The 25,797-nt window shown below is 43.0% G+C and overlaps 3 protein-coding genes across 8 annotated transcripts in view; all 3 read left to right on the forward strand.

The window, feature by feature from the left end:
• The first annotated feature begins 408 nt into the window (after positions 1–408).
• LOC105201699 (SUZ domain-containing protein 1) lies at positions 409–3,793 on the forward strand. Its single transcript, XM_011169823.3, has 4 exons — positions 409–691; positions 1,110–1,171; positions 1,450–1,630; positions 1,700–3,793. Exons 1-4 carry the CDS (start codon positions 539–541, stop codon positions 1,889–1,891), a joined length of 588 nt encoding a protein of 195 aa, XP_011168125.1. The 5' UTR covers positions 409–538; the 3' UTR covers positions 1,892–3,793.
• Positions 3,794–3,974: 181 nt separating this feature from the next.
• On the forward strand, positions 3,975–10,200 carry LOC105201700 (late secretory pathway protein AVL9 homolog). Its single transcript, XM_011169827.3, has 9 exons — positions 3,975–4,296; positions 4,392–4,589; positions 4,677–4,905; positions 4,985–5,174; positions 5,377–5,908; positions 5,989–6,123; positions 6,228–6,616; positions 6,755–6,843; positions 7,175–10,200. The coding sequence occupies exons 1-9, from the start codon at positions 4,228–4,230 to the stop codon at positions 7,396–7,398; spliced, it is 2,055 nt and encodes a 684-aa protein (XP_011168129.2). The 5' UTR covers positions 3,975–4,227; the 3' UTR covers positions 7,399–10,200.
• Positions 10,201–11,140: 940 nt separating this feature from the next.
• The window catches only part of LOC105201701 (serine/threonine-protein kinase tousled-like 2), a 52,624-nt gene continuing 37,967 nt past the window's right edge, over positions 11,141–25,797 (forward strand). For 2 of the 6 annotated variants that reach the window (XM_011169828.3, XM_011169834.3), the window contains exons 1-3: positions 11,832–11,964; positions 16,525–16,954; positions 24,568–24,653. In XM_011169828.3, the coding sequence (XP_011168130.1) occupies positions 16,924–16,954; positions 24,568–24,653 (117 nt within the window). In that variant the 5' untranslated portion in view covers positions 11,832–11,964; positions 16,525–16,923. The other 4 variants (XM_011169829.3, XM_011169830.3, XM_011169831.3 and 1 more) reach the window with 4 other exon arrangements.

The following is a 25,797-nucleotide window of genomic DNA, read 5'->3' on the forward strand; positions in this document are numbered from 1 at the left end:
GAAGTCGTGTCGCGTTCAATCGTGTTTTGCATGTTTTCCGTTGTCTCGTATCCCGACTATCCTGAGTTTTCGACGCGTATGAGTATACCAGGTTTGCCGAAAAAGATTCGTGCCAAGTGTGAATCAAGACGAATCGTCGTGAGGAGGATTTTGGACGAACTCGAACATTCGAGAGTGTTCGAGAGGCACGGATGAGACGGAACTGGACGGAGTGAATGGTGAGTCAATTTGTACTTGTATTCGCCCATCCAATTACCGAATCGCGCCTCGTCCTCATTGCGTTCGCGTAAATTATCGTCGGTACAGTGCGACGAGACGAATATGATTCGATCGCGCGAAAGGTTAGGAACGATTAAAGTTGACATATTCGTGGTCCGCGCGCTCGGCGTTCTCTTCGTCAGGTGTGCCAACAGTCAGATGGCGACGAAGAAGAGAGGAAGATCGCCCCAAGTGCTCCGCTTATTTGTCCACCTCGCGACGCAAGGCAGCACCTAACACCGTCCTCGTTTCCGACTGTTTCCGATCACGACGGGGGCGTATGTACCACCTACCGCGTTTCCCCGCAGTCATCGCCGCACGCCACCGTTTGCACGCTGCACGCGAGTTTCGGCGATTTCTGCGGGAATTCGCGACGCACCCGGACCTGATGGACGAAGTTCTCGAGAGCTGGGAGCAGATAGAGGAGACCGGCGTAAGGAGCCTTCTAGAATTTCGTTCTCCGAACATGCGTTGGACGTAGGAACGGGACGATCTCGCGCTAACCTATAACCTCCTTCGCGTGCAACGTTTACTCCGACGACTCGATGGGATTCTTCGAGAGTCGTCTCGCGTTTCCTCGCGTCGAAATGTCTCCCTCGTGTTTCTCGTCGATAGCGCTCGCGACCCTCCGTTGTTAGATTGATTACACGCCAGTGTTGATCGCAGTACTTTCTGCTACCATAAGGACCATGTTCTCGCACAGAATACACGAGCACGCCGAGCTTTTGCATGCAAACGGTTCTTCTCTCAATCTCTTTTGGTCAAAGCCATTAACTCGATTCCATTTCTGCAAATCTATTTATTATCGCGTGTTACATGGAAAAGGGATGTAAAGTTATGATGAATTTTAGGCACTCGACAAAAGACTGGAGGCCCTTCGGTTGAACACAGTAGAGGAAGAGATAGAATCTAGGTAGGCTTAGGTGAACGTTTCTAGGGTCTTTTTCTTGCTCCATATATTTCTCATTTAGAGTCATTCAGAATTATTTCTGTCATATGCAAACTTGTATTCTGAACAGGCGCTTATAAAGATGTTTGTACCCTTTTTCATCATTCTATCTTCATCGTTTGGTAGATGTAAAGCAATTAAGGATAGAATGACAGAAAAGCACGCCAACGTCTTTAGAAATGCATTCTGAATACAGACCAATATACATATACATTACGCACTCAATGACTTTTTGGATATAGGACCAGCCATGACACGAGCAGAAAGATAATCATATTAGGGGAAGACGGTATCAGATCTCAGTACGTACCTCCAAAGCCCATGGTGAAGATATTAAAGAGACCGACCGCGGACTCGCGGGGCAGCGGCGACGGTCCATTAAACGACGACAAGCCCAAGCAACCTATCAAATCTCTGAAACAGGTATGTAATCGCATTGTTTATATCTTGCTCGTTCTATCGAACGCGTGACGATGTAACGAATTGTTTCAGCGTGAGCAAGAATATGCGGAGGCACGCAGGAGGATCCTAGGGGAAGAGAAGAGTCCAGAGGAGAAGACTGCACAGGAAATCAACAAAATCCAGGCAAAATCGAGCGCACCGAACGGCAATAATTTCCCCAGTAACGTTGTTCGCATGCCTGCTGGCCCAGACGGCACCCGAGGCTTTAATGTACGCAGGTAGCGCGTCTTCCGATTAACTCTACCCATCCTCTTCCTCTCCTTCCTATTCGCTGCCACGGGGAAGGAGAACGGCTATGAGGCCGTTGAGATGGCATAGCTTCGCACTTCCATCCAAAGCGAACAAGACATTCTCGAAGCTGCGTTCTACGACTCGTCACCACGCATGGACTCAGCCTAGCAAGAATCGAGAGAAAAAGGACTTATTCGAGCGAAAACGAAATGCCAATATCACGCTGCATTCTGTTGCAATGCTCTTATATAGTTAATGAGAAGATGGAAAAGGGAAAAATAATTATGTTTATATACGTATATATATTTATATGTATATGCACATGCAGGTATAATTATTTTTCTACTTATATATACAATCGGAATTGCAATTTGGACAATGCAATAGGACGAAAGTGTGGATTTGTTATAAATCAAGAAAATGAACTGCTTCAATTGTATAATAACTTGTATAATACGACGCATCTAATGGAAGTGTAATAAGTATCTTTGGACTGTGTAATAAAAAAGACTGTATATATTACGCGTATATACAGTGCCTGTATATATACACATATATTATATTCATGTACACAAGTGACAATTGTACGCGATATGTGAAACGTTTTGTTATTAAATCAAAGATACTTTTAAACAGAGATACTCTTCATTGATTCATACACTTATATTTAATTTCATACTACTGTTGCATTAAGAGAGATATTTTTAAGAATAATATGATTAATTGTTAATTGTTAATCTGTTTAAACTAAGTATTTATATTTTAATAGTATAAATGTTATACAGAGTGTACCAGATCATTTGTGCCACCCTTTTTTCTTGACACACTGAATGATTCATCTGAACTATCTAATGATGACACATTGGTTTTTCGAATAATATATGTATAGGGTCGTTGGATCAGAAATTTAAATGATAACATAAATTGTATATTGGCTAGGTCTTTTAAAAACAAATAACTTTTTGCTTAAACTTGTCTTGATTATTTGGTTTACGAGGAAAATAAGGACATGTCATTATGAATAAAGTACTGTAGAAATGCGGCGAAAGTGTTTGTAAGTTTCCGATACTTTAAGCATATGTTCGCATTTTTTTTAAATACCCTGTTGATCAGTGTGCGTCGTCAAACGTTCTTATGGATGGTACGGGTGATCTGGTTCAATCATGGGTGTCTCGAGTTTGATCACTTTTTTTTATCTATTCAAGGTCTTTTAAAAAATCTCTAAAAGTTCATGAACACCTTCAAGTTTCTAGTACAAATGTTTGTACTTTTTTTTTTGATAAAAAATAAAAATGTATCTATAATTTATTATCCTTGAAAGAGAGGTATTTTTACGAAAAGGCCTGTTTTTGTTATGTTCAGGAAAAATAATGGGCGGTTTCAGTCTTGATCTTCAGTCTTAATTTTAATCTTAGTTTTAGAAATTGACCAATTATAATCAATTTATAGAAAAATAATCGACTATGATTGCTCAATTTCTAAGATTAAGATTAAGACCGAAGCATAAACCGACCATAAAACAAATATCATTTCTTAGAATTTTTGAATCGAGGAATTAGACCTTTTTTTTCGTAATATTTTCTTCTTTTGAGAAAAGATCAAAGATCAAGGGTTGGTTAAATAACTCATTTTAAATAAAACTTATTTAAAAATATAAACTAAATTAACTTCAAATAAAAAATATAAACTATAGATGATAGAAACTTATTTAAAATGTTTCTTGACTTTTATCTTTTTTATTTTCAATATGTCGATTTAATTTATCTTAAATAAGTTCCAGATAAGTATTCAACTTATCCCTGTCAAGGACAAAAATTGGTTGAACACGGAATACCCATGATTGAGCCTTAAAGATTGAAAATTATTTAAATAAAAGTTTTGTCATTTCCCAAATAGAGATCTATAATTGTTTGTAGTAATAAAATAATTATTTTACATAATGTTTTATTTATGTGAAATACAAGCACAATTCGACTTATGATGAATTCGATTTACGATCGAAATCTCGACGGGGAACCCCGTCGTAAATAGAGAAATACTGATATATCAGAAATGAATTTACGATGTTGGGTGGCAGCTTTTCAAGCGTGATAACGCCGCGTCGCGCATTATTCGTACATGGTGTGTGTGTGCGCGCGCGCGCAGACACATGTTCACGTACGTCATGACGCATCAGGCGCATGTCAAATCGCGTGTCCACCGCTATCAGCTCGTCTGCCCATAGGAGATATCTCTCGCGGTTTTGAGATGATGTGCGCGAGTTGTCAGTGGAAATAGGCGTCCGGGATCAGAAGTGTCGCGTCGTTGTCGCCACCGGAGCCGTGAGGATGGCGGAATCGAGCGGACCGATTCTTCACGTCATCGTCGTCGGGTTTCACCACAAGAAAGGCTGCCAGGTAGGGTGACATTAACCTGCCTTCTCGTTACATACATCCGCGTTCCGCGCGTTCTCCAGATACGATACTAATGTGACGCTGTCATCTTTTTTCAGGTAGAATACTCGTTTCCACCTCTGGTGCCTGACGCGCCCAACGAGTGCCCGTTGGGCTGGAAGTATCTGCCCACGCTCGCTCTGCCCGATGGTTCTCACAACTACGACGAGGACACTGTGTATTTTCATTTACCTAGTTTGAACGATCCGAAACGTACGATATACGGTATTTCGTGTTTCCGTCAAATTCCCGTGGAGGTATGCAAAAGTACTTTATATCGATGCACGTGTAAGTTTTTCTAAATCGAGATGAATGCCAAGTCAAACGTTACGTTGTGCTTGCAGAAACTGAAGAATCGCACGTCCGATATAACGAGAGGTACCGTTCAAAAGTCGGTTTGCGTGCTGAGTACGTTGCCTCTGTACGGACACATTCAAGTGAAAATGGCCCTGATAACTCACGCATACTTCGAAGAAGGTGATTTCAGTAAAGTGTCCTTACTAGAGGATACTTATCATCATCTTAATTCGTGTATGAGCGGCGAAAGTCAGATACCACCACAAATATTCGTTGGTAATTATCCCTTAAGAAATTTCTGTTTAATAAAATTACATCCCTTCCCTATCTGCATTACATAAAAAATTGTTTACAGGTTTGTCCGCGAGAGATTTTATATTGCAATTCCGTCACAAAGTATTGCTCTTGTTTAAATTGCTTCTGCTTGAAAAGAGGATAGTTTTTTATCAATCGCCGGTGCAGCCACTGTGCGCCACGATATTGACTCTACTGTCACTGTTTCCGGATATGATTGAACATGGTCTTCAACAAGCAGCTTGTGTGAGGTACTATGGAGATGCTTTAAGCAGTTTTTGACATGCTCAATAATATTGTACAATATTTCTCTAGATATACAAGACAAACTCAGTGTAACAAACGAGAAATAATACTGTGCAATAAATATTTAAATAATATTAAGCATTTAGACTGCTTTAGTAAATTTATCAAGAATTACAGTGGTCAATAACAAACTCTTCTTTTCTTCAGACCATCCAGACCGATGTCTCCAATTCCAACTTTTGATGAGGAAGAGATCTCGAATAACGTCGACGATTCCAACTTGTCGTCCACCCATATCGTCAAAGACAATATGTCGAACGCGAGTCACGAACAGTGCAACGATAATAGCAATAGAAACTCGCTGTGCATTAACGATAACAAAACCATGGAGTCGATGGAAGGTAAATGCCTGGACGGGTTGCAGCATGTAACCCTGCAGAAGAATAACAACGACAATGATAATCTAAATATGAAAGTTATCGAGATAGAATCGGCGCAAGAATGCACCGAATCTTACCTGGAGGAAAGCAATTCCAAGTACTCGCCGAAACCGAATGATAACGTGCACAGAGTACACAGTGTAAACGCTATCACGTTAAGCACGGGCGATACGGATAATGGTTTACCTCGTGACACGAGTAGCGATGCGCTTTCCGATGCGAGATTAGCGAACAACATTACGCAAATCGCGCATATTAATCCGGAGTTGTGCGGCCTACCTTTGGAACTATTTACAAAGGTAATGATACCCGATGTATATTATATATATCAATTCATCGAACATTTTGCATATTATTAAAATATATATATTTGTTCCAGGGATATCTCTGCTTACCTTACCTATCTTTGCCCTACTTGGATCTCTTGGGGGACGTTAATGTTAGAGGATATATAGTAGGTGCTACAAACGTGCTGTTTAAACAAAAGAAACAGCTCATCGATGTGCTAATCGAGGTAAGCGTAAATGACATTGCTAGCTCTGAACAGGAATTGAATACAACAAGTTTGACATGTAAATTGCAAATGTTTACAAAATGTTTACAACCTGTTTACAAAAGGTTGAAAATACGCGGATAGAGGCGACGGATCCTGAACTGAGACGGCAGCTACATCTCACCACCGAGGACTTGAGATTCGCCGATTACGTCGTAAGGCACGTGGCCGAGCCTCGGAAGGATATCTTTCTGGACGGAGTCGGATGGGAGGGCGGCGACGAATGGATCAGAACGCAGTTTCGAGTGTACCTGTTGAGCATGCTGCGTACTTCCATACAGCAGGACACCCGTCAGTCGGACCACTATAATGCGGCATTCATGTCCGCGTGGCGTACAACGAATAATTACAAGGCGTGGTTTAACACAAGCAAATCGGAGATACTCAATATCGAACCTGGCCACCCCTTTGCCGGTCAGCTCTCGGTGCAAGACATGAAATTACGCTTGTCACAGTAAGTAAATTTCTTGTACGACATAAAAATTTGTAGCGCAAAGAATAAAAGGTAGACGAATTCAGTCCATTGTTTTTCATGCTTCACTTTATTTGCTCAAGTGTATACTTAAGAAACAAAAACGTCTGTTGTTTCCAGCACGATGCAAAACACAGAAAGCGGTAGAAAGTTGAATCAAGCGATGGCGTCGACTGGGCGCGCGGTGGCCACCACTGGGAAAGCCGTAGGTAAGGTTTAATAATTTATTTATTAAAAACCCATAATTTATTTATTTAAATACCAGCCGCGGACAATAGAGCATTTAAATATATTATCAGTTTTTAAAGACAAATATATTTTTTTTTTTATATTTAAAACTGCATGATATTTGAAAAGTAATACATACGTGTAATATTTCTTTATATTTTTTATATTTATATACAATTTTATAAATCCAATTATTATATAAAAAAGAAATCATAGCCGGAAATATTAAAACAGACATTCAGCTTAATTTCGCTTAACGCGATCAGAATCGTGCGCATAGAAATATTATTCTTGGGACTAACAATTTACAAGGGGGAGCATTGTCGCAAGCGAAAGGGGCATTCTCCAACTGGTGGAGCACACTGACGACAGTTCAGCCGGTCGATGAGACAAAGATTGACAATCAAACGACAAACAACCATCACACGGTGTCCAGCGTCACGGACAAAGAGTCTGTCGAAGACGAAGAGATGAATATCTCTACCACCAATAACACTGCAATTAGTAGTGATAATCTTACCGTAGACCTTGATTAATACGAAAACATATTCCAATGAGAAACGGAAGAAACGATCGCGAGAGCGAAGCTGAAAGCACGAGATATCGGATACTGGTAAATATTAGAGCGTAATGTAAAGATGCGTAAAACTCTGAAACACGAAGTGTTTCTTGCAAAATTCGTGTAGGACTCGCTTGTCAAACGGCCGAATTTTTTTTTTAAACACTTACAATTTTAGCGCGAGAAAGTACGATGTAAGAAATTAAAAGCACGTACATACAACAGACTATATTAATGTGATATGCAGCTTCGCGAAGAGATTTTTTTTTAAGGCCGTCGGACCTTAGTTTTTAAGCCGATATATTGCCGATTTAAGTACAAGTTTTTGTAATTTTCGTCGAATATGTTGTATATATAATTTCTGTATAGTTTATATATTTGTAAGATATGTGATATAATTTCGTTACATACAAAAAGACACGTCATCATCGCCAGTGGTTTCCTAATCAACCCTTTCAGTGTCGCAATCGAGCGACGCTCTATAAAAATGTCAATCAATTTTAATTCTAGGTAATGGGGTGAGCGTTTTTTTCAGTCGCAAATCTCGGCTATTCTCAAAGGCTATATATGACACTACGTACCGTAATATTATTGTTTCGTATATAGAGACATTCTCGCTTAACAAGTACCTGTATCTTTTGTACATATTATGAAAAGTAGGGCGACGTATTATATATTTACATGCAATATTATATATTTTCGTCGCATTTATCATAATGATTTTTCTCTCTGCGCGAACTTTGCGTATATATTATTTCGTCGAGATATTAGTCTCATTTATTGAACGCGTAAAAGAAACGTCGGAAAAAAGTAGCACGTTTGACACACGTCACGTTATCGATCGTGGCAAATTTCAATTTGCAGGGTCTCAAGTATTTTGTATTGTTGGGAATTTGTGGATTTACTTGTAGAGGCTGCGCGGAAAGTTCGAAACTGGGACAGCCGATATCCGACAAGACGTAAACATTGTACATTATTCCATAATTCATTTCACTAAGGCTAATCATGTTATTGACAATATTGCTACCTCCATTTATTGTCGAGATTACATCGTACGATTAATTTCCTCGTATACGACGATCCCTTACAATTCGATAGATCGGCAATGAAAGATCTGAATCACGATAGATAATCGTTAAGCTGACTGTATCTTTATATCCGTCGGAGAATCAACTGTTAGCTTTATCGTCGAAATCGCGAACGATCATTCGTGGAACGAAGAGCTGCCGGTAATCGTAGCAGAATGACGATTCAATTAAGCTTAGAGCACACGTGTAGATCACTTATATGTAGCGCTACTAGTGTAGTCATTATGGTAACATACGTATATCTCATTAAGGTAAAAAGGTTCTTCGCCACAATATTCGTAGAATTATGCGGAAAAAAAGGAACGTTTTGTAGTGGTATTCTTAATTTAATTAGGATTCGCCCCTCTTTGTAGAGCTTAATCGTACTTAATACTCGCTCTATTTTTACACCATTACTCCTGCGTTTAAACAAGTGAATCTCAAACGGCCACATTTGGCGCTGAATGACGATTTTTGTTACATATGCAAACATCGATCCGCTAAATTTTGTCGTAAATTTTATCTCAAGCCGTTACTTAATACAAGGCGATATATACACACACACACACACACACACACACACACACACACACACACACGTAGGTACACATAGGTATTATGCGAGCTGTTTATTTTGAAAGCAATCGAGAATATCTAATCACAATGGCAAATTTAATCTCACTTAAATCCGTGCTCGCACACACAACTAACAACAGTTTTCAGAATAAACGGTTCACTCTTGCTAGTCTAGCTCAAGTTATTGTAAGTACGTTTTTGTGATATTTAGTTTATCTTTTATAATATACGGCTCGAATTAAATTCCTCCCGGAGATATCGGTGTTTTAGGATACATCTTTATTTATACATAAGTAAGGTGTGCCAAATGTGGAACGTGTACATTTTTAGAGAAAGTATATCGATATACGGGTGAGATGTAATTTTGTAGTTAAACAGCGTGACGTAAATTCAGGCGAAACGGCCAGGCTGCTGACAAACGAAATCGTCGTTGAACGTTTAATAATTTTATTAAACGTTCAATAAAATTATCGTCTTCAATAAATAGTTTTTTTTTAAATCTTTGCCATTAAAAGAAAAAAAAATTCGGAATCTTCGAATGACACGTACAAATAAATTTATGTGGACGATGAGTTGTTTTCGCGCTGTCTTTAAAATTATTACGTATAGAAAACGTAGACGTTTCGTAGACATTTTGTTATTTAGTCATTTGTAACACGTGTACATACATTTTATTTATTACAAGATATTTTTCAGCGACGTCTTTTTCACAAGAGACTATACAGGCTCTTAATACTTGGTAGCCATTAAGATTCTCTGCGATCGAATTACGAACGCGCTCTATGTATCGAAAACACGAATTCTAGTTGATTTAGCGCCGATCGATATAAAAATGACAGAAAAAAAAAGAGGAATAGCAATTCGGCGATCCTTTTGCACAGCTTTAGACGTTATATTATCTCTCGCGAGGGGAAGTTATTTCAAACTCTCCCCTCCCCCCTCCTCCACGTTGAATATAATTAAATATGTTTTCTATATTTATAAAACGCGAGTTTGTACAGCTTACGAGAAATGTAAGGAGACGGAGCGTTACGATCTGAGAAATGACTTATTGTACTGTATTGTATCTTATGACTGTAGTACCACCGTTCGTCAAAATATTAAGAAGAAATAATATATCCAATTCTGAATGTGTTCTCAGGTGGTCCTTCTTGCACGACGGATTAGCGTTAATCGTATTTAAATCAAATCTATGTTTATTTCATCGATTTCCTTGCGGAAAAAAAATTTTTTTAATTTCACACAAATTTAAAAATGCTACCAAAAAAAGGAATAAAAATAATAGAAAAGCTAGAATTGGAACATTTTTTAAATTTTTGTAAATTTTTCTATTTTTGTGTGATTCCTACAAGTTTCTCAGTAAAACTTTGTTAAACTATAATATACTATATATTTTTAAGTAGTTTACATTAACGAAAAAAAATTCTATGAATGATTATAAAGTTTTACTAAAAATAGAAATTTGTTGACATTTTTTTTTTTCGTAAAAATATTTATGAATGTTTATTTTTTTGTAAAAATTTTTTTTCTCAGATATATGTATTTAACTACTAAAATTAACAACAGTCCCAATTCTAGCATTTCGGCGTAGACTTTTCTGGAATTTTTCTGCCAAGGTCATGGCGGAGATTCTTTTAATTATCATAATTCATGGCCCGATGTTAGCGTGTTTCTATCGTCATTCTGTCCTCGTTTCATATTTAATGAAGCGACAGAGATAAAAGGAGGAAAAAGCGTGCCGAGACACGTTTGTAAGCGCGCCCCGAATACACGGACCTATATGTTTACGTTACGTGTTTGCACCCCTTTCCTTTATTTAATTATTCGTCGTGACACGCGAATGCGCGCGCGCGCACGGTGTGAACGCGCCCTTAAAATCATGCCGCGCGGCGGAAGGCGTGGGGGGCACGGGAGGGAGAGGAGTACGGGCGGCCAGTAGGGAAACGAAAGCGAGAACCGGGGATGATCTCGCCGCGAGCCGTGACTGGTCGGCCGATGCGCCGCCGAATAAACATCGTAGCTCACCGATAATAGCCGAAGCGCCGTAAGGTGCCGCTCGGCTCTCGGCTTGCGGGAGCGAGACAGAGCGAGAGACAGAGGCAGGCCGTGCGAACGCCATGGTGTGTGACTGGCAACGTCACTGTCGTCGTCGTCGTTGCCGTCGCCACGGCCGTCGCCGCCGCTGTTAAATTTGCGCGTCGTGGTGAGTGAGTGAGTGAGTGCAGACGGTCGAAACGTCGAGGCGGAACGCCGCACGCCGCCGCTTTTCCTCGAGGCGTCGTCGCGTACGTTCGGTCCGCGTGTGTCGTGTATACGCGCGCGCGAATCATCGCCAATTCGACCGTCAAGCAGGATCGTCGTCCGTGAACGAGTCGCCCGTCCGCCCGCGCGAGCGAGTGAGTGAGAAAGAAAAAAAAACATATATGTAAAGGCGCGAGGGACGCGCGGCGCCGCGAGTCGCCTTTTTTAAAAGTCCCGTGTGTACCTCCGCGCGCGCGACCAACAATCGTTGTCGTCGTCGTCGTCGTCGTCACCGCTCCGCTCCGCTCCAAACCGTTCCGCTTCGCGCCGCGCCGTGACGCGCGGTGTATGTGTACACGTACGAGGCCGCCGCGTGCGCGCGCGCGCCCGTCTCGCGCGTGCTACGTGGGGTGTATGTGTGTGTGTGTGTGTGTACGTGTATGCGTGTCGCGAGAGTGCCTCCGTGTTTGCGCTTCTGTGTATCGAGAAGAGAGTGCGTTACGGTTCCTACCGAGGTGAGCTTTTTAGTACGAATACTGTCGGGCCAGCGAGCGAGAGTGCGGCCCGAGACGCGGTGCGCGCGCGTTACCGGCATCTAGGATTTCGTCCGTGTCATCGTTCCTTGTGTCGTCGTCGTCGTCGTCGTCGTCACTGCCGTGGTGTGTGCACATACGTCGTCGTCGTCGTCGTCGTGTACCGTCGTCTGTCCTCGTCGTCTGTCCTCGTCGTCCTGTCCCCCGTCGTCGCCCTGCCTGTCTCTCAGTGTCGCAGCTAACGACCCGGTGCATCGTGACCGCGGTGAGCCGCGGCCTCCCCGGGTGGCTCGCGGTGGCTCCCGTCGCGAAAGAGTGCGCCATGCGAGAGAGGGATAAATCGGTGACTGGCAGGCGGCGGCCATCTTCCAGATGAGTTTTTCCTCCTTTCTTCCGATAAACGAAGCGCGCTATGCCGTGAGAGAAAAGGACGGCGAAGGCGAGAGATCGTAAGAGGGACCGCGATTGTGACAAAAGCGAGAGAGAGAGAGAGAGAAAAAGAGGGAGCGAGACACAGGAAAGGAAGGTGCGCAAGAGAGAGAGAGCGAGAGGTCAGGCGATTATCCGCGTCTATTATCATATCATATGCGACGAGAGATGCGGTGAACGGCGCGGCGGTGTGAGTCGCGAAATTTCACGAACGCGTGTCGCCGTTTCGACCAGCCTTCGCTCGCTCGCGCGAGCGGCGGAGAGAGAGAGAGAGAGACACGAGAGAACGTATTAGGAAGTGCGCCGCTCGCCGCGCGTACAGGAGAGAGAAGGAAGGAGGAGAGGCGAAGGGAGCACGGCACGGCGAACCAGAGCGGAAGACGGAGGGAGAGAGAGACAGACGTACCGCGTGCGGGGGAAGAAAAACGGAAGCGGTGCCGAGTGAAAAGAACACGGAGAGGCCTGACCCCCTATCGCTGCGCGTTTTCTTCTTCGTAATCGCGTCGGTAATTCGCGAGAGCGCGAGAGACCGGCGGCGACCGGAACGAGGGAGGAGCAAAGAAGAGAAGTACATACATAAGAGGAGTTGGAGAGAGAAAAAAACAAGTGAGTCGCGCGCGCCTTTATCGTCGTCATCGTCATCGTCATCATCGTCGTCGTCGTCGTTGGGACGTCGTCTCTTCCTGCGATCTCGAGGAGTGCGTTGTCGGAGCGGTGAATCGATTACTCCGCCGTGTGTAACCTCCAAGTCTCCGGCTGGACGTCGCGAGGAGAGACTGGGAGGCGGCCGAGAGGGAGGAGGGAGGGCGGGAGGAAGGCAGCAGGCGAGCACAGGCAGGCGGCAGGCCTCGACGACCCGAGCCATCGCCTTGTCGTCGTCGTCGTCGTTGCTGCTGCCGTTGTTGTCGCCTCGCCTCGCCTCGTCCCGTCCCATCCCATCCCACCTCGTCTCGCCTCGCCTCGCCTCGCCTCGCCTCGCCTCGTCTCGCCTCGTCTCGTCTCTCACGTTCGGTTCTCTCGCACGTCTACTACCACGCAAACTGAACCGTTTTTCGAGAGCGGGTTGTAGAGCCGCCCGTCAGCGACATCGGCGCTCGGAGAAGCCAATCGCGCTCGCGTTCGCTACGGATCCCGAATTACGAGGTTTGGTCTTGGACCTCGGGATCGGGAATCGATCGGCAGAATTAACGAAACTGTCGTCGCGTGTCCGCCGCCGCACCGTTTCGATCGAGCCGTTTTGCCCTTGCTCTTTGGCCAAAGCCGGCGCCTACGCGGTCGGTATTGTTGCGCTGTAATTTTGTCGACGCGCCGATATCGGGACCAATAAAGGGGTCGCGGGACGAGAGCTCATTCCGTAAGAGTAACGCGTCGCGTCGTCCTTTCCGTGGGATCGTATACCCTCTCGCGTATTTCACGAGCGCCCCTCCGTTTCAAAGTTCACTTCAGCGGGGCACGGCCCGCAGGTAAAGAAAAGGAGTCGTAATTATCGGCGATCAACGCCATCTTTAAGATTTCGAATGGGGATCCCTCCGTTGTCCGATTGAAGCGACTGTTACGTCCCGGCACGCGATAGAGACTCGCTCGAATCGATTGAGCGCGATATCGCGCGCTGCCGCGATCCGCCGCGCACTTCGGGCTTCAAGTTTTCCTCGAGCGATCCTCGAAAAGCTGCCGGCGCCCTTGATTTGCATCGCCACGTAACCTCTACTCGCCGGTCTACCCTAGGGGGGTGCTGTTACGAGAAAAATTGTACCAAAAGGGTTCTCGAATCTCCAGAAATCCTCTAGATTGTAGCCAATCTGCGCGCTTGAAAAATTTGTCGCACGACAAATGCGATGGTGCCTAAAGGTCGTTATCACATTTGCCGTACGACAAATCTTTTAAGCGCGTTGGTCGACTGCAAAACAGAGATTCACGAGTCTCTAGAAGTCTTCTCCCCTGCAGCCAATCAACACGCTTGAAAAAGTTTTCGTACGACGAGTGTAATAGAGGCTGAGGGTGCTATTACACGTGTCGTACGACAAATTTTTGAAGCGTATCGATTGGCTGCGGAATAGAAAATTTCTCGAGTCCCTAGAAATTTTTTATTCTGCAGCCAATCGACACGCTTAAAAAATTTGTTGTACGACACGTGTAATACCGGCCTGATATTACATCTGTCATACGACAAATCTTATTAAGCGTTCCGATTGGCTACAGAATAGAGAAGTTTTTAAATTTGCAAAAATGCTCTGCGTCACCGCCAATCAGTAATGCCGATAAACTTTCGAACGTTATTGATTGGCTGTGAGATAGAGCATTTCTGCAAATTTGAAAATTGCTTTATTCCACAGCCAGTCGTAACGATTAAAGAATTTGTCGCGCAATATATGAAATATCAGGCTGATAGTACCCTGAGGTCGTGTGAGAAATCTATTAAGCGTATCGATCGATTGCAAAATAGAGTTCTCGAGTCTCTCTAGAAACTTAACCTGCAGCCTTGAAAAATTTTTCATACGACATTGTGTAATGGCACCATTGGAATTTCGTTCGCAGGGACGAGTCGACAAGCATCGTCCTTTTCTCTTGCATTCATTTTTGCTAATGTAGATCAATTCTGACCACAACTAACTTTTCAGCTTTCTTTAATTCCAAGAGTTAAAAAAAGATAACAAGTAAGTTAAACGCTGATTTACATTGGTGAAAATGAGCGTAAATCTTTCAAGGCGGAAGGACACATCTCTCTCGCTCTTCGAAAAGAGAGAAAGAAGATACGCTAAGAAGATACTTAAAAAATTACTTATCGGATATAAATTCATTTTATTGAAATCTTATTTAAATACGGGCGAAATAAAATTTTATTCTTAGTGAACAAATCAATTAATGAAAATAATGAGATATATTTCACAGAAATGTATGTTTAATCGTCGCAATCAATTTTTTTCACACTTAATAAATATCGGAGAAAACGTCATTTAGTAACGTTTGCCTTTTACTATCTTGACTTTCGTTTCTCAGTGTAGAAAGAGCGTATCGCGACGTAGAAAATGCTTATGTACAACGAAGAGTACATTACGCACGCGTTACTTTTTTTTTTTTAAGAATTTAAATTTCGCGCTCGCGCATTCCGGACGGATCCCTGATTTATCATGCCGCCATTATGCGCATTGCTGCACCTGGTAGTATATATACTCTTACGTCGCGGCACGTCAGCCTTCTACGTTCGTCCCCTCCGCGCTCCCCCTTTTCCCCCGCGCCGGTCTCTCGGCTTTCCTTCCGATATTACGGCGGGTGAGCGAGCGCACACGGAGAAATTATTCCCGAAGTGAAAATCTCGCACGTTATTCGGGCCCCGCGCTCGCGCGGATAAAGATACGTATTCTCGAGAACGCGCAAAGTGGCGCGCGTCGATTCGTCGGCCGTCGATCATCGACTCTCTTCTCCCGGGTCCCATTCGCGGGCTCTTCGCACTACTCCCTCGTATACGATTCCTCGGACGGCGCTCGAACGACGGACATTGTCCGTCGCGATGAATGCAAAACGCGCGGATGAGCTTCGTACAGACGCTGCTCCGCGGCCGGTGTTGCCGTTTCTATCGCAATTGTAGCAGGAGGGAATTTTTTTTTTTTTTACATTTTTATTATTTATTTTAATACGCCCTGAGAAATCCTTAAAGGTAAGAGATTCTTGAAAATGCTATCGATTCAAGGTATATCCTGTAATGTTTTCAAATGTAATCGAAAAATACAATGGTAATGGAAAACGGTAACGCTGCCGGAGTCCGCGCGACTACGTGACTAATTCGAGGGGCGATCGATTCGCCGCCGCGCGTTAAGACGATCGATCTCGTGCGACCAAAATCGATTTTCTTCCGAGAACGACGACGACGACAACGACGACGACGAGGGCGATTACGACGACGACAGCCACGACGACGACGACGACGACGACAGCCACGACGACGACGACGACGACGACAACGACGCGGTATCGCGTAAGATAACGGTGCTCTCTCGTAGTCGCGTAGTGCGGCATGCGCACGTGTTCCTCTCGAGTCGAACGAAGTTGAGCGAGTTCGTCGCGCGAGCGAGTCCCGGAAATCGCCGGGGATCTCGCTGATCGGCGATCGTTCGTTCGTTCGTTCGCTCACTCGCCCGTTCGTTCGTTCGAGAGGGGGCTCGCGGCGCATCGTCGAACGAGCATCGAAGAGCAGCGCGGCTCGGGAAGAGGCGCAGTTCCGGCGCAGTTCTGTAGACGCGTGCGATCGTGCTGTTACAGAGGGGAGAGATCCAACTGTCGGGCGGAAAGCGGCGCCCCTCCAGCCCCCGCCCCCCCTCCGCGGGTGGCCGGGCATCAGCAGCAAGCAGCGATCGTGAGTGTGAGCGCGAAAACCTTGCGGATGGTCTTCGCGGTGCGGCCCACCCGGTACATCTCGCGATCGAGAGTGTGTAGTGTGTGAGATCAATAATGAGACAGGTGCTCTCATTGGTGTAAAACGATGCGGCGGAGCTGAGAGTTTTGTTCTTCTGGGCGGCACTGGGGCTCATGAAAAGTGTATCCGGCGCGCGTAACGACGCCGCCGCTGCCGTCAAAGACCAACGTGCCGCGAGGACATTCGAGCGAGTTGGATCAGTGTAATTATAATGTAGTGCCAACTCTGCAGATGGATAAACAGGGATGACTGATAATTGCTGGAACTCTGGTGGTGGTAAGTGTCCAACGACCACAACGTACGATCACGTACGCGCACACGCGAACGCACACGCATGCCTTCTCTCCTTAGCTCGCCGTTTCACTCTATTTTTAACCCTTTCACCGCTTAGCTCGGATTAACGAAAGTGCACGTTGGAACGCGGGCTCGGCGAGATCCTACGGACGATCGAGAGCGACTCGCCGCGGCGACGGGATCACCCCGTGTACGCACGCTCGCTCGCTCGAGGATTTCGGGACGCCCGGTGTATGAAAATACGGATGTTATTTCGGTCTTATAATACACCGAGATTAGATAAGTAACGCGAGGATAAATCAACCACGGCGGCCGGCGCGGCGAACACACCGTCGTCGGTCTGCCCGCTCAATTACACTTATGTATGTATGTGCGTTACAAGACGCGAGGAGCAGCATTAGTGCCACTTCGACAACCGCAAAAACTTATTTTGTACCGACCGCGCCGCGCGCCGCCGCCGCCGCCGCCTCCGCCGCCGCCCCGCCGCCGCCGCCGCCGCCGCCCGTCGGCTCGGCTCCGCTCGGCTCGGCGCGCGGCGTAAGCTGTTAGCAGTAACTTTTTATTCACCTTGCGCGCAAAAATACGCCGGGAGATACGTAAATAGCCTTGAGAACGTTCGTAGGCGATAGGAGGATGCCGCGCTGTTTTGAAATCTTTCGTTATTGCAAAAATTAAAGGCGATAACGGCTTCTTCTGCGCCGGGGAGATTTCGCGAGGAGATCGTAAGCGCGATCTCGCCACGCTAAATTCTCGCGAGACGTCGTTTCTTATTATTTTCCGCCGATCTCCGCTCGCTCGTGTATCATCGTCCCTCCGCCGGCTTTATTACTCGGTTTACTCAGTTCCGCAAACCTCCCCGCCGCGCCGACATCTCTCGCAGCATTCACTGAGATATAATATTGAAGGTCTCAGTTGACCCTTGTTCGGGCTACACGCTATCTTTCAAACAATTGTCGCGAGTTCGTTGAGATAAGGATCCGCGACAGATTCAATGAATCATGAGTTTGTCATTTTGCGTAGCCGAGTGTTCCACACGGAGAGAGAGAGAGAGAGAGAGAGAGAGAGCTTTTTCCCCCCTCGTGTGGAAATAGGAATCCCCGCTAATTGTAAGTCTCGCAAGCCGTGCGGCAACTTTCCGATAACTTTCCGATAACGCGTTGCACGTTAACCGATTCTAGTGCGTTCCGTTTTACCGCAGAGGAGAAAATGCGCGTATGATATATCCACGTTGAAAAAAAAAAAGTTTCTTTCGATCAAATCATTTCCTTTCATTTAAATAGAATTCAAGTTAGTAGAAAATGATTTGCCTAATTAACTTGGAAAATATTTTTTTTTAATCGAGGAAACGATAAGATATTAGAAAAAAATGTTTACTTCAAAATTAAAGATTTCTCTTTTTTTGCGAGGAGAAAATGTACGTATATCCATTGAAAAAGAAATTTCTTCCAATCAAATCATTTCCTTTCATTTAAATAAAATTCTAGTTAGTCTAAAATAATTTTGTTTTCAAACTTGGGAAATATATTTTGTTTTAATCGTGGAAACGCGAAAAGATATTAGAAAAACACATTTGTTTGAAAATAAATTTTTTTCTCGGCGCACGTACGATATAAGCAAAGGAAAGACACACTCGGTTGGAAACAAAGTATATTTATTTCTACAGAGAGAGACTACGCGCTTGTGTGTAGGAATGCGATGACTATCGTGCAGTATGCGAACCGCTGCATCCCGCGTTGCGTAAAGTTGCACTCGCCCGTCCATTGATCGCGATGAAACGCGATGGCTCTTCTCGTTTTTATCGCGGTACGCGACGCACTGTTAAATTCGTAGTGCCGAATTCTGCCCAATTCGAGTTGTTTTTAAACATTCTTATAGGTCGGCATTGCTCCAATTTAATACGTCGTTGATTTAAACTAGAACGAGTGAAATTAAACGAGTTAACTTATTGTTAAATCAACTAAAACCAAATATTAATAAAAATGTTAAATTTGGTAGTGAACTTATCCTGTTTTTCAACTGAGAATTGCGAATCGTAGACAATAATATTATTGGAAATTTAAATAATTTGGTGATATTTTAAATAGTTATAGGAATTTGTTAAGTAATTGATGTTTCACGTTAGGATATACCTAGTGAATTAAAGTTTTATATATTGTTTCAAAATTATTTTAATAGAGTGAATAATTGGTAAATTTAAAATGAATTATAATTCAAATCAAAATGTAGAATTATTTTTCAAAACAATAATATATTTTGCGCACCTGCGCCGTACTCGCATTGGCCTTAGTAAATTAAATTATTGTTAAATTTGACACAAATTTAATTTATTACGTACTAGGTGTATACGTTAATACTTGCTTTAAACTAAGCGATTTAACTACTGAAATAAATTAGATGAGGTTGCTCTTTTAACAATATATTTTGTGTTAAAATAATAAATTCCGACACGCGTAGAAGTGAAAAGTAAATGTCATTTAACTCAAGGAATTGGTTTAAATTTCACTCTTTAATATTCAACAGCACGCAGAGAAAAAGATTTCATTGGAATTAATATTCCCATTTATTTGACCTTCGTTGAAACAACATATGTTTATACCAAACATTAACAGTTTGAATATTGTTTCGTTCAAACAACATCTGTTATTTGACAAAAATAATACTATTATTAGTCGTGCTTATTGATTCAAACATTGATTTGTTTGGACCATTCCTAATAAATATGTTTGGATACAATGAAATTTATTAGGTCCAAAGAAATCGTTTTCTCCGCGAGTGCAGAGCTAGATAATAAGCTCGCGGGGGTAATAAGGATTCCCCGTGAAAAATCGCGTCTAATTAGTCATCCCCGTGCAAATGTCGCGGATAGAAGGTATCGCAACGACAGAGACTCTCCCCGACAACCTCCTCTGTCACGTTTCGGCATTGTCCGGCGAACAACAATAAGTGGATCGACCCGCAGCATCGCGCAGCGTCGCTGCCGGCGGGGAGACGACCCTATCGTCCGATGTATACGGATGGCACACTTTTTCGGAGGATGCGAGAGACGATTCGGCCGGCGCGGCGCGCGCGAGTAATGCAATTCGCCGCGTAGAAGCGCTCGCGAAATATCCTGAGCGACGTCTCACATTGTTGCTAGCGCCTCGCTTTCTCCGCGCCTTTTGTAGAACGAATGAAATTCCAGCCGTTGCCGTGTCGTGACACTTCTCCGCGATGTAAACGTCGCGTCATGCAAGAGGCCGAAGGTGCCGAAGGTTCGCGCTGCTCGCGCGTACGTAAGGATGGGGGGGACGGATAAAATCTTGGCGAAATTGAAATTCGGGAAGTGCCAGTGCGCGCGTTGTATCCGCGATAATGAGCCGCCGAGTAGCGTCGTGCAATTTTGGAGCGACGAAATCGAAGTGTCCCTAAGATTCGTCGCGCGACGTTACACGCGCGCTGTGTCGTAAATGCGCATTGTTTTGGATTGCGCAATTAAATCTGCGCCTCGACGAACCGCGTCTATCTCTCCTTACTTACGGCGAACCCCGCTCGCCTATCCCAGGCGCTACGAATAAAATAGCCTTGCCCCCGTTTTACATGAAAATTGTGGCCGACGACGAGTTCAATGACTGCGCTACTGCACTCGCGCGCGCGAGCGAGCGCGCTTCGCGCGTTCACTCCGCTCGGATTTATTGAGCGGCCAGATGCGTTCCGGCTGCCCCCCCCTCTCCCCCTTTCCTCTTTCCCTCCACCGCCCCCGGTCCAAGTGGCATTAATTGTCGCATGCCGCGTTCAATCAATTTTCCCATCACTTTCTCAATTTTCCCGTCGAACCTGAGAGCGCGCGAAATATTACCTGGCGATCCGATTGCAGAAACGGAAAGATCGTTAAATATCGACGTACAAAACAACGTTGCGCCGTTTGGTAACGCGCAGCGGCCGGTCACGCATCGTGAACGTGTATAATGTCTTTAACGGATTGCAGTGATTCTCGAAAGTAACGGCGAGCAGTGCGACTCATTCAGTCGTGTATACACGCGTTGATAATAGAACGAGAGAGAGAGAGAGAGGGATGATAGTTCCCGGTAGTCCGATCTATGAAAACTAAAGCTGTTATACACGTTAAGTGAATCTTGCGCTGGCTTCGCGTCGTCTCCCCGCAGGAAAAAAATTTAGTATCGAACCAACAATCATTGTCTCATGTATACATGGAAGAGTATAAAATCTTGAAGGTGATAATCTTAAACAGACAACTTGTTTACATGAAACGAAATTCGTGTAAGAAATACATTTCTTCATATAAGTATGTAAATTAAACATGCATCAATTAAAATTCAAGTATCTTATGTATTTAAATTAAATACATAAATGCTTGAACTGAGGAATATTAATCGAGTTGAAAAATTTAACTACAAGTCAATTTAACTACAATACTTTTTTTTTCTTCTCAGTGTGTGCATAAGTAAGAGTATAAAATCTTTTTGAAAGAATTTTACAATTTTAAACAGACATAATTTGTTTGCGTGAAGAAACAAAATTCTTCATAAGCATGAGCTATGTGAGAATGTCATTGTTGATTTAATAATAATTTTTTTCTGTACCGGTTTTATAATTATGTTTGTTTAAGATTATCAAATTTTTTCGAAATTTTATACTTTTACACATGTATGAAAAAATGATTGTTGAATTGATACTACACCCAGAATAAGTTGGAATTGATGAAACTGTTTCTTTAACTTGGTATGTTTTTAAGTTGAAGTGGGAATACCTTTGAGGAAAATAAAAATTTATTTGATTTCAAGAGATGTTATTTAGCTTTTCTTAAAGTAAGTAAATTTTGTTTAAATTATATTTCTTTAATTTAAACATAATTTTTTTTAATTTAAAGGGAGCGCTGATAAAAATATAAGAAATAATTTACTTGTTCTCGTTCAAAAAATGTATTTCTTACATTTAATAAAAGAGATTTGTGTTACACAACCAAATTATTTCTTTAATTCTAATAAAAGGAACAATCAAAAAATGTTGTCAAATCAAAGAAACTTTTCTTTAATTCGCACAGCAATGCACAAGTTTCTTTGATTCAAACGAATATTTTTTGACTCGAAGAAACTTTTCTCTGGGTGCAATTTTTTTTCTGTGTTGCTAATCAGTGAATTTCTCGAGATTAGTTGCACTGAAAAAAAATAGTTTATAATTAAGAAAATATATTTATTTTAACGTCATTTGCTTGATTTAAAGAAAAATTTTCCAAGTTTAAAATTGAATTATTTTATGCTAATTAATATTTATTTAAATCAATAAAATGTTTTTAAAATATGTCTTATTCAAACATAAAAAAACTTTTTTTTTTTAGAGTACTTGCTACAGATTCTCGTTGTGAAAATTAAAAAAAAAGAAACGCGCGCTCAATAGACTTGGACGGATTTAAACTCGGCGAACATTTTTTTTCCGAGAAACTACGTCCCGAGAATGATTAACTAACTCTATAGGGTGATACTTTTTTTCCAACAATAGTTTTATCTACGACGTGAATAATAAAGATGGAAAGACACGCGACGCGCGAGTTGGTTTAACGAATTATCCGTTATTTGTGTCGTCGGCCGTCGATTCGACTAATTTTACGAGACGCGGGACAAGAGGACGCGGAGGTTTATCCGCAGAGGAGAGGATCGACGCTAGTTAAATCCAATCCGTTTGATCGAAATAGATAATGCCCGGCACATAACTTCGTCCCGCAAACGCTAATTATAGCACTCGGATTGCGCCGTTTACGACCGGTGGGATGTCCAGTTTATTGCGCGCGCGGTAATCATCGGCAGCTTCGTCGCAGTTACGATGCGGTGGATGCGTCGTCGAAGCGTCGATAATTGTATAATTCCGAAGGCGGCGTATGTCCGCCCATCCGAATTTTCTGCCTCCATGAGAATACGGAAACGCCGAAACTTCGTCGTCGAGGACGACGTCGCCGCTTACTTCCGTACATTCTTCTCTCGCTCAAAGACAAACCCTTTCGCAATGCAGTCACAAAAGTTAATTAGTATCAAATCAACAATTCATTGTTTCATACATAAGCGAGAATATAAAATCTTCTAGGTAGATTTTATCATCTTAAATCGACATAATTTGTTTACATGAAGAAATTTTGTTTCCTCAACAATGGATTGTTGATTTAATATTAATTTTTTACTGTGGTCGTACAGAAAAATATTAGTATCAAATCAACCATCGAATCTTCATTGAGAATATGATTGTTGATTTGCGAAAAAAAAGTTGTGGGTTTGATTAAATTTTTTAACTTTATTAAATTTCTTATCAATTAATGTCAATTATATAAGTATATAATTCAAGTATTTAAGTTAAATATATAAATGTTTAAATTAAAATTCAAGTGTTTTACGCATTTGAATTAAATACATAAATACTTGAACTGAAGAATTTAATCAAATTGAAAAATTTAGTCAATTTAACTTTTTTTTCTCAGTGTGTGTAAGCAAGAGTACAAAATCTTCTTGAAAGAATTTATAATCTTAAACAGACATAATTTGCTATGAAGAAATTTTGTTTATGTGAGCAAATTATGTCCGTTTAAGATCATAAATTCCTTCAAGATTTTATATTCTTGCTTATATATGAAACAATGAATTGTCGATTTAATACTAATTTTTTTTTCTCTGATTGAACAGAAAAAAAATCAGTGTCAAATCATCAATCATATTCTCATGCACTGAGAACACGATTGTTAATTTGAGAACAAAAATTGTCAACTCGACTACATTTTTCAACTTGATTGAATTTCTCTAGTTCCAGTATTTAAGTTAAATATATAAATGCTTAAATAAAAAGTCAAATTTATGTATTTGATGTACTCGGGTTAAATACATAAATACTTGAATCGAACAAATTTAATCAAGTTGAAAAATTTAGTCAATTTGATAACTTTTTGTTTCTCCATGTGTATAAGCTGCAAGAGTACGAAATCTTCTTGAAAGAAACAAAATTCTTCACGTAAGCAACTTACATCTGTTTAAAACGATCAAACTCTTTCAAGATTTTATACTTTTGCTCATATACAAGAATATAATCGTTGATTTGATAATTTTTTTTTTCGTGCGGCTTTCAAGTTGCAGCTCTCGAATCAACGCAAAGAAACGGACAGCGATCGCGATCCTTGCCGAGGAATCAATTTTGAATTTTCATCTCCACGTGCGCCAGCGACGATCTTCTTACGACTGCGTGGCGTATAATAGCGCCATCCGGTATTTAATATCGGATATCTGCCGGAAATCTGTGCGATAGTCCGTTTCTCTTCGCGTTTTTTCCGCACGGCTAACCCTTGCTTAATCTCTCTTTTCTATATTTTCTCCCCTTTTTTTCGTCTTCCTCGCCCCCTTTCGATTCTTTTGTTCTAATACATCGCATCGATTTCACGATACATTAGAGTCAATTGAGAGAAGCTTTCAGAGTTTCACATCGCTCGTTATCCGCGATCGACTCTTTGTTTGTAGATCGCGTTGTACGCTTCTCGATCCTTATCGCAAATTCTTCATTCCTTTTTCTACCGGCGGCCATGGGCGAGAGGTCGAAGTGTAATTCGCTGTGACTTGTTGTTCCAGGCGCTGGCGTCAAGATGGAGCACTTTCAGGCCACCCTGGACCCAAGGAAGCAGGAGTTATTGGAGGCCCGCTTTCTCGGAGCGAGGGTGAGCTGCCTACAGCGCACACGCGTCCTTTCTCTTCTTAGTCCCTTATACAAAGATATTTCTCCTTTGCCGTCGTCTTGCAAACGTTCATGTAAAAAGGGGGGAGGGAAAAAAAAAACTCGAGACGTCGTGGCGAAACAAAGACGTTAAGCGATGACAAAGCGTCGGACGACATTCGCCTAGAAGATTATCGCTCAACCTATCGATACACTTTATCGGCTTTATCGACTTCGTACCGCTGAAACGAGTAATTAGCTCATGATCGCAGTAGTTGCCGCATGTCGGCTAAGCGACTTGCATTTCGTCCGCAAATTTTCCACTTATCGCTTTATCACGTGCTCGGGGGCCGGCAGGCAGCAACGTCGTACACATCGCCGTCGACCTTTATCTCATGACGAAACCGCGACGTTCGAATTGTCACGCACGTCGCCGCAACTTCGCGCGATCGCTCTTCTCGCTCTGCCCATCACCCGGAGAGCCCTCCGAGACGGCCCTTACTGTTGACGTACCCCGGTAAGCGAGGCAGAAAATCGGCCATCGGAGCTCGCCGCAGCTCCGATCCGTCCGATGAAATCCGACGATCGTATTATGTCACTGGCGTAGAGCCAATAAACGCTGGAGTCGTCGTCGGGTCCGGCAGGTACTCATTACGGAACGAAACGAGTCTCTCGCGCGCGCGCGCGCGTAATAAAAGGAGACGTTCGGCGTTCGTTCGAGATTTTACGAACCGGCATTCGTCGCTCCGCGACGTCTCGTCATTCATTTTCTTCTTTCTCTTTACGATTCATCTGCAGCGGCATCCGAGTGTGAACGCGAAGCGTTTTCCGCGAGCCCATCTCCCCTACGTGACTATGTACCGCAACGAGACAGCCAGCAGGCAGGCACAACGCCGTATCTAATACGTCGAGATACCGTTATTTTTTTTTTTTTTTTTTCCCCCAGAAGGAAAAGTATCGGAGCGACGTATAATAAAGTGGCAGATTCGAGACCGATGTAAATGGCGGGCGCCGCCGCGCGCGAGCCAGAACGTCGATGTGTCGGTGCGCAAACATTTCTTTTGTTCAAACAACGCGGAATAATTGAATGTGAAAGAGTAATTGCAACGGTCTGATGATGACCAAAATGAACGATCGAAACGTCCGGG

Source organism: Solenopsis invicta, chromosome 14 (assembly GCF_016802725.1).
Source record: "Solenopsis invicta isolate M01_SB chromosome 14, UNIL_Sinv_3.0, whole genome shotgun sequence".
Lineage (NCBI taxonomy): Eukaryota > Metazoa > Arthropoda > Insecta > Hymenoptera > Formicidae > Solenopsis > Solenopsis invicta.